This window comes from Bos taurus, chromosome 15, assembly GCF_002263795.3.
Source record: "Bos taurus isolate L1 Dominette 01449 registration number 42190680 breed Hereford chromosome 15, ARS-UCD2.0, whole genome shotgun sequence".
NCBI lineage: Eukaryota > Metazoa > Chordata > Mammalia > Artiodactyla > Bovidae > Bos > Bos taurus.
The window spans coordinates 54,460,386-54,473,031 of record NC_037342.1 but is presented as its reverse complement, the minus strand read 5'-3'; the positions used below and the strand labels follow the sequence as shown (position 1 = coordinate 54,473,031).

Below are 12,646 nucleotides of genomic sequence, written 5' to 3'. Positions count from 1 at the left end.
GAAATTAGAACCACCACCAACAGGTGAGACACAACTTTGGGTCTGAAACTAAATTAATTGATTTCTTCTTAACAACAAAAAAACTCAACATTAACCCAGAGTCTACACCATATAACATTCACAGAATCCAGGATACAATCTGAAATTACTCAACGTACGAAGAACCAGAAAAAGAGGATGAATGATCAATGGGGACGTGCTGTGCTCAGTAGCTCAGTCGTGTTTGACTCTTTGCAACCCCCTGGACTATAGCCCACCAGACTCATCTGTCCATGGAATTTTCCAGGCAAGAATACTCCCAATAGGTTGCTATTTCCTCTTCCAGGGGGTCTTCCCAACCCAGGGATCGAACCCACATCTCTTGAGTCTCCTGCATTGGCAGGCAAATTCTTTACCACTGCACTGCCTGGGAAGCCCTCAATGAGGATGCATGCTCAATATACAAAAATCAATTGTACTTCTGTATAGTAACATTAAACAGCTGGATCTTGAAATTTAAAAGACGATGCCAAATAAAAAGATAACACCACCTACAATGGCACCAAAATGGAAATACTTAGGTGTAAGTGTAGCAAAATATGTGCATGATCTCTATGTACATCTGTAAAGCAGCAAATACTGATGAAAGAAAGAAGACCTAAACAGATAGAGGCATGTACTATGTTCATGGATTAGAAAACTCAATATTGTTATGGTATCAATTCTTTCCAAACTGACTATAGATTCAGTGCAATCCAAGATCTCTGCAGGATCTTTTTTACGGATGTAGACAAGGTAATCCTAAAATTCATATGGAAAAATAAAGGAACTAGACTAGCCAGGCAATTTTTAAAAGGAAGAACAATTGGAGTTGTTTACTCCCTGATCTCAAGACTTACTGTGAAGCTACAGTAATTAAGACAGGGTGGTTCTGGTGAAAAAATAGACACATCAATGAAAGGAACTCCAGAAATAGGCCAGCACATATCAACTGATTTTCCAAAAAGGTGCAAAGGCTATCTAATTGTTCTTTCCCATAAATAGAGCTGGTGAGGCTGTGAAGGAACTGGAACAGTGCTGGTAAGGATAGAGAATGGTACAGATGCTTTGGAGAATAATTTGGCAGTTATAATCTTATAAGTCTGCATGCGTGCTAAGTTGCTTCAGTTGTGTCGAACTCTGCGACCTAATGGACTGTCGCCCGCCAGGCTCCTCTTTCTATGGGATTCTCCAGGCAAGAATACTGGAGTAGATTGCCATTTACTCCTCCAGGGGATCCTCCCAACCCAGGAATTGAACCTGTGACTTTTAGGTCTTCTGCATTAGCAGGCAGGTTCTTTACCACTATTAAAGATACTTAGTATAAGATTTAGAAGTTCCACTCCAAAAATAATAAAAAGTTCTGTCCCCACAAAAACCTGTATGTGAACATAAATAATGGGTGTACACATAGCTTAAAACATCCCAAATGCTCAAGCTAGTGTGAATGGATAAACTATTGTATAGTCATACAATGGAATACTACTCAGCAATGAAAATGAACAAATGAGTAATACATACAATAAGGATGAGTCTCAAAAGCATCATGCTCATGAAAGAAGCTAGACTAAAAAGGACAAATGTATATGCATCTATTTATATGACATTCTGGAAAGGCAAAACTATGGGGATGGAAAACAGACCACTAGTAGCCAGAGGCTGGAGTTGATCTGAAGGGTTGGCTACATAGGAGCAGCAGGAGGTACTTTGGGGGGTGATGGGACTGTTTCATATCTTGATTGTCAAAATCAACTGTATGCCAGAAAAGAGTGTATTTTTACTCTATGCAAATATGTATCTCAATAAAAAGCCAAAAAAAGTAAAAAACTAAACAATTTATAGCTCACAAATTATAAACAATATTTATAGGGCTTGTACCATTCACTGGGGCTAACGCTGGACCTTGAAGACAGAAAGATAAGATAATCCTTTACTTCAAGGAGCTCACAAATTCACAAGAATATAAGGCATGATGACAAAGATTTGGACTTGATGTTGAGGGATATTGGGGATGGAGGCTGACACGCATTCATGTCATGCCATGGAGCACTAAGGAGGGGTGGGTAGGGTAGGAATTAAGGCAAGCTTCCTAGAGAAGGAATTCCTTCAACTGACTTTTGAAGGATGAGAAGCAGTTAAGTGAGAAGATACAGGCATTCCAAATAGAAGAGGTGGCACATGGGAAGCCTCAGGGGTGAGACAAACTGAGACCTTCAGGGAATTGTAAGGACTTCGATGTGGCTAGAATGAAGGGAACCAGAAGAGCTAACGGGAGATGGGACCAAACCATAGCCACGGAGAGGAAGATTACAGATAATTAGCCCAAAGGGCTTGTTGTTGTTATTTTTATCCAGAAGGTAGGTAGTGGGACAGGTTTTAAGCAGGACAGTGTGATGGATCAGATTCATGCATTTTTAGGATCACTTTGGCTGTATTTCAGAGGATGGACCAGAGGGGAAGGCCAGAGGCAGAGGGATCAGGCAGGAAGCTGGGAAAAGGATCTGGCTTAGAGATGCAGAGGCTGCAACCAGGTAGGGAAGAACTGTTTGGCAAGGTATTTAGGGGTAGAATGGCCAGAACTGGCTTCCCACTCAATATTTAATATTCAGTCTCAGCACCTTTGCACTCAGTTTCTCCTGCCTGGATTCATCTTTCCCAGGCTCTTTGCAGAGCTCCTTCCTTCCCATTCTTCAGGGTAAGACACCTTCTCAGAGAAGCCTGCCTGACTACCCCATTCAAAGGACACCCTTGCCCATCACTCTTCCATCACTCTATTTTCCTCCTAAAAAGTATCCTGTTTATGTACTTGTTTATGGTCCAAGCACATGGGCTCTGAGTTCTTAGCCTACCTTGACCGCTATCAGCACTGTGACCTTTAGCAAATTCTCCTTCAGTTGCCATAGTTTCTTCCTTTGTAAAGTAGGAATAATAATAATTGCTTCATAGGGACTTCCCTGGTGGTCTAGTGGTTAAGAAGCAGTCTGCCAATGCAGGAGACATAGTTCAGTCCCTGGTCTGGAGGATTCCATACTGTAGGACGACTAAGCCCGTGTGCCACAACCACTGAAGCCTGAGTGCATAGAGCCTGTGCTCTGCAACAAGAGAGGCCACCGCGATGAGAAGCCCACACACCGGAACAAAGAGCAGCCCCTCTCCCCACAGCTAGAGAAAGCTGGCACAGCCAAAAATAAACAAATAAATAATACCTACTTCATAGAATTGTCATCAGGCTAAAATGGGCTAATATATGTCAAGTGCCTAGAAAAACTCCTAGCTTCTGTCGAACATAGTGCTTGGCACATAGCAGGCACTTTATAAAATACTTGCTGAACAGGTTTTACTAAATGAAAGAAGGCACATTCCCATGTCCACCAGCAGATGGCACATGTATGGAAAACACTTTTTAAAACTGGTTCTGCTCTTACACAAATCGGCCAATAGATGTCACTGTTGCTCCCTGGGTCAAGGAACCAAGCCAGAGCCAGAGGCAGATGTTGCCCAGATAGGACGCTGGACAGGAATCCCAAACGGAGGACCAGAAAGCGATAATCGTATTAAAAAGTCAAAGTCTAGAAACTAAAGCTAAATTATGTTTTACATATATATTCTAAAGCCGCATTTTCTGTTTTCTCACTTTATTGACTAGTAACAAGGAGCTGGCCACACAGGCACCTTCTGTAACTGCAGCCCCAGTTCAGTGAGGTGAGAGGTTGTGGGAGTTAGAGGGTGTGGACATCTGACACGCAGCAGAGGGAGGCCACGAGCCCATGTAATGGCTTTTCCCCCGTGCTTCGGATTTCTGTGGGGCAGAGGCAGTGCTCACGTATCTCAGAGCACCAGGGTCAGGCACCCAAAAGGGAACTGAGCCCAGCTCCTGGGGCAGGGGCATCTAGTCTGCTGCAGACAATGGGCCAGAAAGCAAATCAGCCCACACGGAGCTCTGGAGGTCTGGCGACAGGAGGAAGACAGGTCAGGAAAGCAGAGGGGACTCTTGAAACGTCCTGCTGCTCTCTGTTGGGGGTAAGGATTCCGGGCAGAGGGTACTGTGTGAGCAAAGGTGTGGGGGGCCTGGAATAGCTGGATTCTTGTACCAAAAATCTGAGTAGCCTGGTATGGCTGGAGAATGGCATTCAAGAAGTCGTCTAGCATGGCTGGAGGACAGGGTCAAGGACAGGGAGTGAATCTGGTGCTGGCAGACTAGCAGTCTAACATTTTTTCTTTACCCCTCCAGGTCTTAGTCACTGGAGTCCAGGGCCAGCAGCCTGGTACTGTCCTAACTTGTTCTTGTCCCAGCGTAATTATTAATAGACGTCCCTTGTGCTTGCCAAGATTCCTAGTTTGGACAGTCACCTTAAGTTAGGACTTAACCCCCCTTGCCTCCACTATCCCAGTGACCCCATCTTTACTAAGCACAGGATGTGGACCATCTCAGCAGGTGCTAGCAGAGATGAGAGGCTCAGAAAGGATGATTTTCAAGCAGGGGGACCTCGGAGACTGGGGCTCCTGAGCAAACCCCTTTCTCCTCTCAGAGATGGGAAGAGATGTCCCTTCTTTTGAGAGGGACCCCTCAGGAGGGTTTCTGCTGGTAGGGGGCTGGAGGGGGTTTCTGAGGCCTGCAGAAAGCTGCTGATAGAAGTTAAAGAGAGCTCCCCACCCCTTCTTTGTTGGCTTTTTATCTCCAGGTCACCACAGACCTGGTTGCAGGAGGCAATTACCACAGAGGCACAGATACAGAGTCCAGAGTTTGGGAAGCCCTGCCAGGTACTCAGATCCAGAGCAGGGCAGGGGAAAACCCCAGGGGGCGTCCGGAGCTGTGGATCTGCTCTGCTCCTGACACCTGGTGTGACCTGGATGGGCTCCTGCACTCACTGGGCCTCAACTTTCCCATCAGTACACAGAAGGGTTAGCTGAGGTGGTCTCCAGAGGAGTGGCCACCCCTGGGCAAGTCACCATGAAGCAGTGCTGAAGGAAGAGGGTAGAGGCGGCGAGAGAGGGGTGAGGGAGCCAAGAAGGGGACTCTGAAGGCAGCCAAGTGCATTACCACAGGAATAATAACTGCCCCGGTCACCTCTCCCAGCCCGGGAAAGACCATGCCCATAAATTAGGGCCATGAGTCTGCCAGGCAGACTTAATGAAGAAGGAGATGGACCTCAGTGAGAGCAGACAGTGCCTCTGGAGGTCACAAGTCCAGCCCCAGTCTGGACAGAAGGAACCTGGAGCCAGGGAAGGGCAGGGGGTGTCCATGGTCAGGGGTGGAGCAAACCAAGTAGGTAAAAGCCAGCTCTTAGGTGTTCACTGCTGAATCCACAGCACCCAAGCACAAAGTGGGGCCTAACCTGTGTTTCTGACTGACCAGGGAACCAGACGACATGGCAAGTCATGCTGAGCTCAGACTGAACCCCAGCCCTCTGGACTCCAGCTGGGCCCTCGCTGGTTCTCATCCCAGAACTGAGGGGCCTGGGTAGGAATGGGGTCGCAGAAGTAAATGCCTTCTCAAGGAGATGGTGATTGTGGCTCTCCTCTGTTTTTGAGAGGAAATTTCAGGTTTTACAGGGTCACTGAACCCCAGGAAGTCTGACGGGTTTCTTGCCTCAGAGCCGCCTCTTGTCTGTCACATTTCTGACAGTCACACATCTTTTTTCTCCCTTTCTACCTGCTCTCTATCCTACCTGCTCTTAAAAAAAAAAAAAAAATCACTTGTTTGGCTGTGCTGAGTTTTAGTTGCAGAACTAGTGGGATCTAGTTCCCTGACCAGGGATGGAATCCCAGTCCCCTGCATTGGGAGCATGGAATCTTAGGCACTGGACCACCAGGCAAGTCTTTACCCTACCTGCTCTTTAAGGGCACATCCTGGATGGAGCTTACCCCTGGCACTTGGCCCCTGTAGTACCCTGCCTACCTAAAACTTCCAGCAGCATTGACAGCACCTGATTAGAGGGGGAGGCTGGCCATTTGGTGGGTCTTTGGTGCTGCTGAGAGGGTCTGCAGTGAGGGGGTGCATCAGGGTGTCAGGGGAGAACCAGCCAGACCCCTCCATCTCACCTGTTCCTGCAAGGCCTCTTTGCAGTTCCTTCCCTTACCCTCATGCCCCTCTGGCCTCCTGTGGACACAGCTTAGCTGATTCCTCTGTCTCCTGTGCTCAGCATGAGGCTTGCCACAAAAAGGATGGGCACAAAAAGAAGGAAGGAACAAGCGAGAGAAGCATGCAGTTCTCCTGGCCCACATATCACATCTCCCTGCTTCCCTGAGTTCTCCTCTGAGGGTGGAAGTCCCTCTAGTGCAGTGGAGAGTAAGGGGAATGCAGAACCATCTTACCCACAAACATCTTCCTATCTATCCCAGCCATAAACGTTTTTTTTTTGAATTCTCAGACTAATAGATCTTCCTGCCTCCACGCCTTTGCATAAGCTGATTCTTTTGATCTGTCTCTGTTCAGCAAACTCCTATTCATCCTTCAAAACCCTGTTCAAATGTGACTTTAAGAAATTTCCTTAGGCTGGGTACAAGGGCCTCTACTCTGAGCATGCAGTTTCCTGTGACTTCATTTCTCTAGAATTTGATTGAATATAATTTCTCCCCTGGGTCATTAGCTTTTCTAGGACTGGCAAAGTTGTATTCAGTAGAGAGTTAGCAAATGGCTGGATCTGCAGAAGAGGATGGGTCCCCTGGGGATCTGCTGATCATCCCATAAAGCCCAAGGCCAGTGCAAGACTGCAAGAAGGGAAGCAGCTCAGAGATAACATTTAATGGGAATCAGTGAATGATACTAAGGTTAAATGTCAACTGGCATAACTTAGGTACTCAATTTGTTGATTTTTGACAACTATTGATTTGATATTTAGCTTAGCATCAGCTCTCATCTAAAACCCTCCAAGATTTTTGCTGACAGTGAGCCACAGCTAGTAGCATGTTTTATATGCCAGGACTTACTGCAGTCTTAGGTTACAGTGCCAGAGGACATGTCTTTGGAACTGAGGGTGGGGGTGACCTGTTAGAGACATAGTTCTCTAACCTTGTTAGAAACCCATTACTGTTTTGTCCTGCGGGACTGGCAGAGTATTCTTTGAAGGCCACTGACAGATGAAAATGCTTCAAAAGAATTTAACCCTTTCTCATGAGGAATGACTGACAGGAGGGATAGGAAATTTGCTGGGAGAATATAAGGAGACTCGAGACTCTTTTCACTCGGTGAAAAGCCAGCTGGGGGGAGAAGTGTTCCTGACCTCGCGGCAAAGCTGGAACCGTCAAGGAGTCCCAGGCTGCTTTCTCTGGCCCTAAAAGTGGAAGGGAGGGATTGGGCTCTTCACAGAGAGAGGCTGCTCCTTCTGACACAGTTTACCAGGTTTCCCACATCACCTTGGAGGTCCCTTTCAATGTTTAGAAGACACATTCTAGAACTTCAAGATTCTAAAATGCCAGAATTCTAGACATTCGCCATCCAGTTCCAGGGTTCTGAGATCCTGAATGTAAAATAATCCAGCCTGGGGACCTTGAGGAGGAGACAGCCTCTTGTCCTAACCCCACTGGCCTAGAACCCACCTATCTTCTTGTCCACATATCTCAAGGAGCTATTCTACACACACACACACACACACACACACACACACACACACACACTGCTAGGCTGCCTCCCCTCAGCCTCTCATATATTCAAGGTGCTGGTCTTAGCCCTGTAGCCAGGAGAGCATGGCATGACACAGGACATAAGGGGGGATCAGGTAATTCAACAGAGGTGCTGTGCTTAGTCGTTCAGTCGTGTCCGACTCTTTGAGACCCCAAGGACTGTAGCCTGCCACGCTCCGCTGGCAAGAATATTGGAATGGGTTGCCATGCCCTCCTCCAAGGGATATTCCCAAGCCAGGGATCGAACCCAGGTCTCTCGCATTGCAGGCTGATTCTTTACTGTCTGAGCCACCAGGGAAGCCCAATTCAACAGAGGAGATGATGCCAAAGCAGCAGATCACGCATCCTCCTCTTTCCTGCCTGAATTAACTGCTTCTGATTCTCTGTAGCTGGACTTCCTCCCTCGACAGACTCATCCGATGCTAGTTAATTTGTCAGTCTAACGACATCACCCCCATGATCCCCCATTCCACCGAGTGTTGAGGAGTCAAAGGGTAGGAGAATGAAGAGGAAGCATAGGGTTCCACCCTGGCTGTGGATAACTCTACCTCAGGATGAAAAGCAAAACTGGTTTGGCGAGCCATGCCATCCCAATGGGAAGTCCCTCCATATGTTTAGCCCCAATCCTATGATGTGCGGTCAGAGCCCATTCCCCCCCGCCCCCCGCGCCCCCCAGTCTGAGAAAAGACATCAAAAGTCACTGCTTCATCTCGAAGGTCCAAAATGCTCTAAGTGTCCCTTCCCACCCCCTTCAGTGACCAAGGTCAGCAAGAATGACATGGCACCACTTCCAAGAGCAGAGTATATGAGATTATTGCAGACTTTATAGAAAACTGCCCAAAGGAGATCCAGATTTCTAGGTGGGGGGGAGGCCTCAAGCCAATATGTTGGAGGAGGGTGACTTCCTGTGTGCAGAGGCAGCACAGGCCAGCCATTCTGCTTGACCTAGGGGTGGGAGTCAGGGAGAGGCGGCCCCCTCCCACTCACCAATTGTGCTTTGGGATCATGCAGAAGGCAGGGCGCTGAGGCTCTGACCCTGGACAGGAGGGCTTGTGCCTGAGACAGGAGGAGAGGCCCCCTTCCTCTTCCAGAAGTCATATGGGGCAGGGGGTGGGCAAGGATAGCAAGGTGGCAGCAAGGAAACTTCAGGGGAGAAGAGTCACATGGGAAAGAGGATGTGGCCAACAGCTCCCAGTCCTTCAGAGCCTCCTCTTCCACCCCTCTCTGTGGGCACAAAGGTCAGCTGACCCTGGTTCTAAGGCAGCCCATCTACTTTGCACCCCCAGGACTCTCTCCTCCAGGATCTCTCATGAGGATCTGCCAGCATGGTTGCGGGGGGCGGTGCTTGGCACCTGCCTGTTTTGCAGGGCTAGAGAGCTCATCCTAAGAGGAAAGGGGGGTGGGCATCTCCCAGGGATGGAGTCCTCACTGGACCTGACCCAGTGAGCGGCAGGTGTGGGTACTGAGTGCAAGCGATGGGTTTAGAGAGAACTGAGAGCCCAGAACTTGGGTAGAGGGATGAACCTCAGATCGGGTAAAGAGCTGAGAGTCTCAAATTGGGAATAAAGCTGAGTATTGGGGTATGAGAACCCAAAGTGGGAAACACTGAGGATCGGCTCCACACTAAGGGTTTAACGAGGTGTCCCTGTCCCTGTGATGGGAGAGTTAGGAGCTGAGTGCCAAGCCTGGGCCAAGGAGGGGCTTGAGCTAGAGCTGGGGTGGTGGGTGGCATGAAATACATCTTCAGATTGGGGGAGGCTGCCCAGCCCTCAGAGCCCCCAGATGTAGGTCTGTATGCAGGATGAGCTGGTAAAAGAAAAAAGGCTCAAAGTCCACAAAAACCTTCTGAAGGGGGTGCTCTGATTCTGAGACTAGAATGGGATGTGAGGGCCCCTGAGCACTAGAAGGGAGCTGAGGGCTGCAAGCTGGAGTGTAGTTTAGGGGGGTGTTTCTTGCTGAGAGGTCTGGGTTCAAAGCACAGGGTGGTGGAAGCAGTCTCAGGGGCTTGGGATAGAAGGAGAGGGTCTCCGAGTGAGACCTGAAAGGGGGAAGGGGCTTCGGGTGGTTCAGGAGGGCTTTCAGAGCCTGGGATGAGTGGATGGGTGGGGAGCAGGTTCTGGAATCAGAAGAGGGTGTCTCTGGGTCTTCGATGGTGACAGCTCTCAGAAGCTGGGGAGAAGGGGTACAGCTCCAGGCCTCTGGGTGGGGGAGATGCCATAATCCAAAGGTCTCAGGGCAGGGGAAGGTCTCAAAGCCTCAAGCTCGCGGGTGTCCCATACCCACGGTCTTGGGCGAGGTGGCCTCAGTAAGGTCATCAGCTGGCAGGGGTTAGTCCCCAAGTCAGAACAGGAGAAGCTCAGAGGCCCGAACCCGGGGAAGTGGCGCGAGAGCCGGCGGGGGCGGCCCGGGCGGGCGCGCGGCGCGGGTCGGCGTCCTGCTCGTAGCGGTAGTGGTAGCCCTCCATCTGGTCCCGGCACGCCTCGCGCAAGTTGCGCATCCAGCGCTGGATGCCGCGGCGGTTTAGGTAGAGCACCATAAGGAAGATGAGGCCGATGAGCGCCAGAACAAGCCCGAAGAAGACGTAGGAGGCTTCCAGCTCGGGGCCGGCGAGTTCCACTTCATCCCCGCGACTGTCGGCATCGCTGTCGGCGCAGCGCAGCTGCGCCTCTTCCAGGTCCAGGAAAGGCCGGTTGTGCAGCGCCCGCGGGGCGGCGCAGCGCAGGCGCCGCGCGTCGGGTACGCGCTCCGTGGAGTTGCGCAGCCAGGCCAGCAGGGGGCGCGCGGCGCAGCCGCAGCGCAGGGGGTTGTCCGCGAGCAGCAAGCGCGGCGCGGGGAGGCCGCCATCGCGTTCGAGCGCCCGCAGCTCGTCGGGGTCCAGGCCGGCCAGCGCGTTGAGGTGCACATCCAGCTGCTCCAGGCGAGGCCGGCGCAGAGCGGCGGGCGGCAGGCGGCTAAGCGCGTTGCCCGCCAAGCCCAGGAGGCGCAGCTCGTCGAGCGGAGCGAGCGCAGCGTCCAGCGCGGCCAGCAGTGCGGGGCCGCCGCGCGCCAGCGCGTGGTTGAGCTGCAGCGAGCGCAGCGCGGGCAGTCCGCGGAAGGCGCCGCCGCCCAGGGTGCGCAGCGGGTTGTGGCTCAGGTCGAGCGCCGTAAGGCTGGGTAGCCCGTCGAAGGCGCCGTCTTCCACCACCTCGATGTTGTTGTGCGTGAGGCGCAGCGCAGTCAGGTGCGGAAGGCGCACACCACCCTCCGCCGCCTCCTCCCCGTCCGCGTCCCCGCCGGCGAAGGCGGCCGCGCGCAGCACCGTCAGGTTGGCGCCCACGATGGTGAGGTTGCGCGCGTCGGGCGGCACGTCCCGCGGCGGCTGCCGGAGCTCGGCGCCGGACGCGCAGCGCAACATCAGCTTGGGGCCGCCGAAGCAGTAGCACTGGAAGGGACAGGGCGCGGCGGGTCGGCTCAGCGCCGCCGCCACGAGCAGCAGCCCCGGCAGCAGCGGGCCCCTGTGCTCCGGCTGTCCCGCGCGCGGGGCCATCGCAGCTGCCCCCACATCCAGCGCCCGGGTCGCGGCGCTCACCAGTGAGTTCGGAGCGCCTTGGGGGCGGGGAGGGGGGCGGGTGAGGCAAGTCCTTGACCCGGAGCGCCCGGCGGTCGTCGTCCTTCCGTCCGCTGGCTCTGGAGTCCGAGGAACCTTCACTTTCCTGGTTGGGGCGAGAGGGGACAGGCAGGGAGCGGAGCCCCCCGCCCCCGGTGCCCTCTTCGCCCTGCGCACCGGCCTCCGACTTCCGCGGCCGTTCTGGGCTCAGAGCCGAGTGGGCAGGGTTTGCCTCCCCCCTCCCCGCCTCCCAGCCGCCTCCTCCGCCCCCAGCGGTGTCTCCGCGCCCTCCTTGCGGAGAGGCGGGGTGGGAGGCTCCCGAGAACCAGGGCTTTGGGCTGCTGCTCTTGTTCTCCCCCTTTCGGCTCCCGGACTGCTGTGAAGTTTGACTCTCCGAGGTTCTGACTTAGTTCCCTCTCATCTCCCCCACCCTCCGCGTTAAGCAGGTTCCTTCCTCTTACCTCTCAGGCACGTGTGGGGCGGGGCCGGGCTGGGGAGAGCTGGCAGGTGGGTCAGCATCTCCAAGGGAGAATTTAGGGGCAGGATTTTAGAGTTCCTCCTCCACGTGCAGGCAGGGATGAGGGGTCAGCTGGGAAAGTTCCTCGTTTTTCAGCTGCTTCCTAATTCCTGTGATCAAGGAGAGGGCTGTGCTAGGAGAGGAAAATCCCCAGCCTCAGCCCCCTCTTCTGCCACCCCAGTTACATCTGGTCTGGCTCTGTCAGCATCCCTGAACGTTCCGGGAGACCTCCATCTTTTCCACCCCACCCCATCTACCCGAGGAAGTCAAGACAACCCCCTCTTCCTTCCATCCCTCCTCCCCCCAAGTCACTGGCTGCTCCGCCAGGATTTCTTCCCTTTGGCTTTCTCCACCAGGCTGGACTCCTCCCCCAAGCACTCTCCTAGGCCCTGGGACCCGGTGGGTGTGGTGATTCAGCTCTTTGCTGCCCCCCTCCTTGCCCCAGCGCCTTGGACCCCTGCTTGCTTGTCCTGGGTCTCAGGACCTTAGGGTTGTTGGATGACATCAGCTGCCCCTCCTCCTCTCCAGGGTACCCCACCTGTAAATGGTGAATGGGTAGGAGGGTTTGGGGCTCCAGAGGTGGTGAGACCAGAAAGCAGATTTTGCACTGTTGGAGTAGGGGGTCTCAGAAGGGACCAAGGCTGAGCTGTTTATATAGGTTTGTTTTGTTCTGGATTTCCGCCCCCCCCCCCCCCCCTCCCCCTCCAAGAACTGGGAAGCTCCAGGCCTAATTTAAAGAGACAGGCTCCTGAGAAGGGAGCTCTCCTGGCCTTGGCATGAATTATTCAGGCTGTAGAAGTTGACACTTGATCCTCAGGCCCTTCTGGTATGAGCAGAGCTGGTTGGGATAAAGGCTCCCCCCAACCTAAGAAGCAGTCTCTTTCTCCTGAAATTAGGGATTG

General features: G+C 52.6%; 1 protein-coding gene across 1 annotated transcript; it reads right to left on the bottom strand.

The window, feature by feature from the left end:
* Positions 1 to 8,447: 8,447 nt before the first annotated feature.
* On the bottom strand, positions 8,448 to 12,429 carry TPBGL (trophoblast glycoprotein like). The gene is made up of 2 exons (XM_015474793.3): positions 12,283 to 12,429; positions 8,448 to 11,854 (listed from the first exon to the last, which is right to left on the bottom strand). The coding sequence occupies exon 2, from the start codon at positions 11,165 to 11,167 to the stop codon at positions 9,998 to 10,000; it is 1,170 nt and encodes a 389-aa protein (XP_015330279.1). The 5' UTR covers positions 11,168 to 11,854; positions 12,283 to 12,429; the 3' UTR covers positions 8,448 to 9,997.
* Between the last annotated feature and the right edge of the window lie 217 nt (positions 12,430 to 12,646).

Bases quoted from the DNA above. Each gene is read 5' to 3' on its own strand.
- TPBGL (XM_015474793.3), bottom strand. From the start codon at position 11,167: ATGGCCCCGCGCGCGGGACAGCCGGAGCACAGGGGCCCGCTGCTGCCG.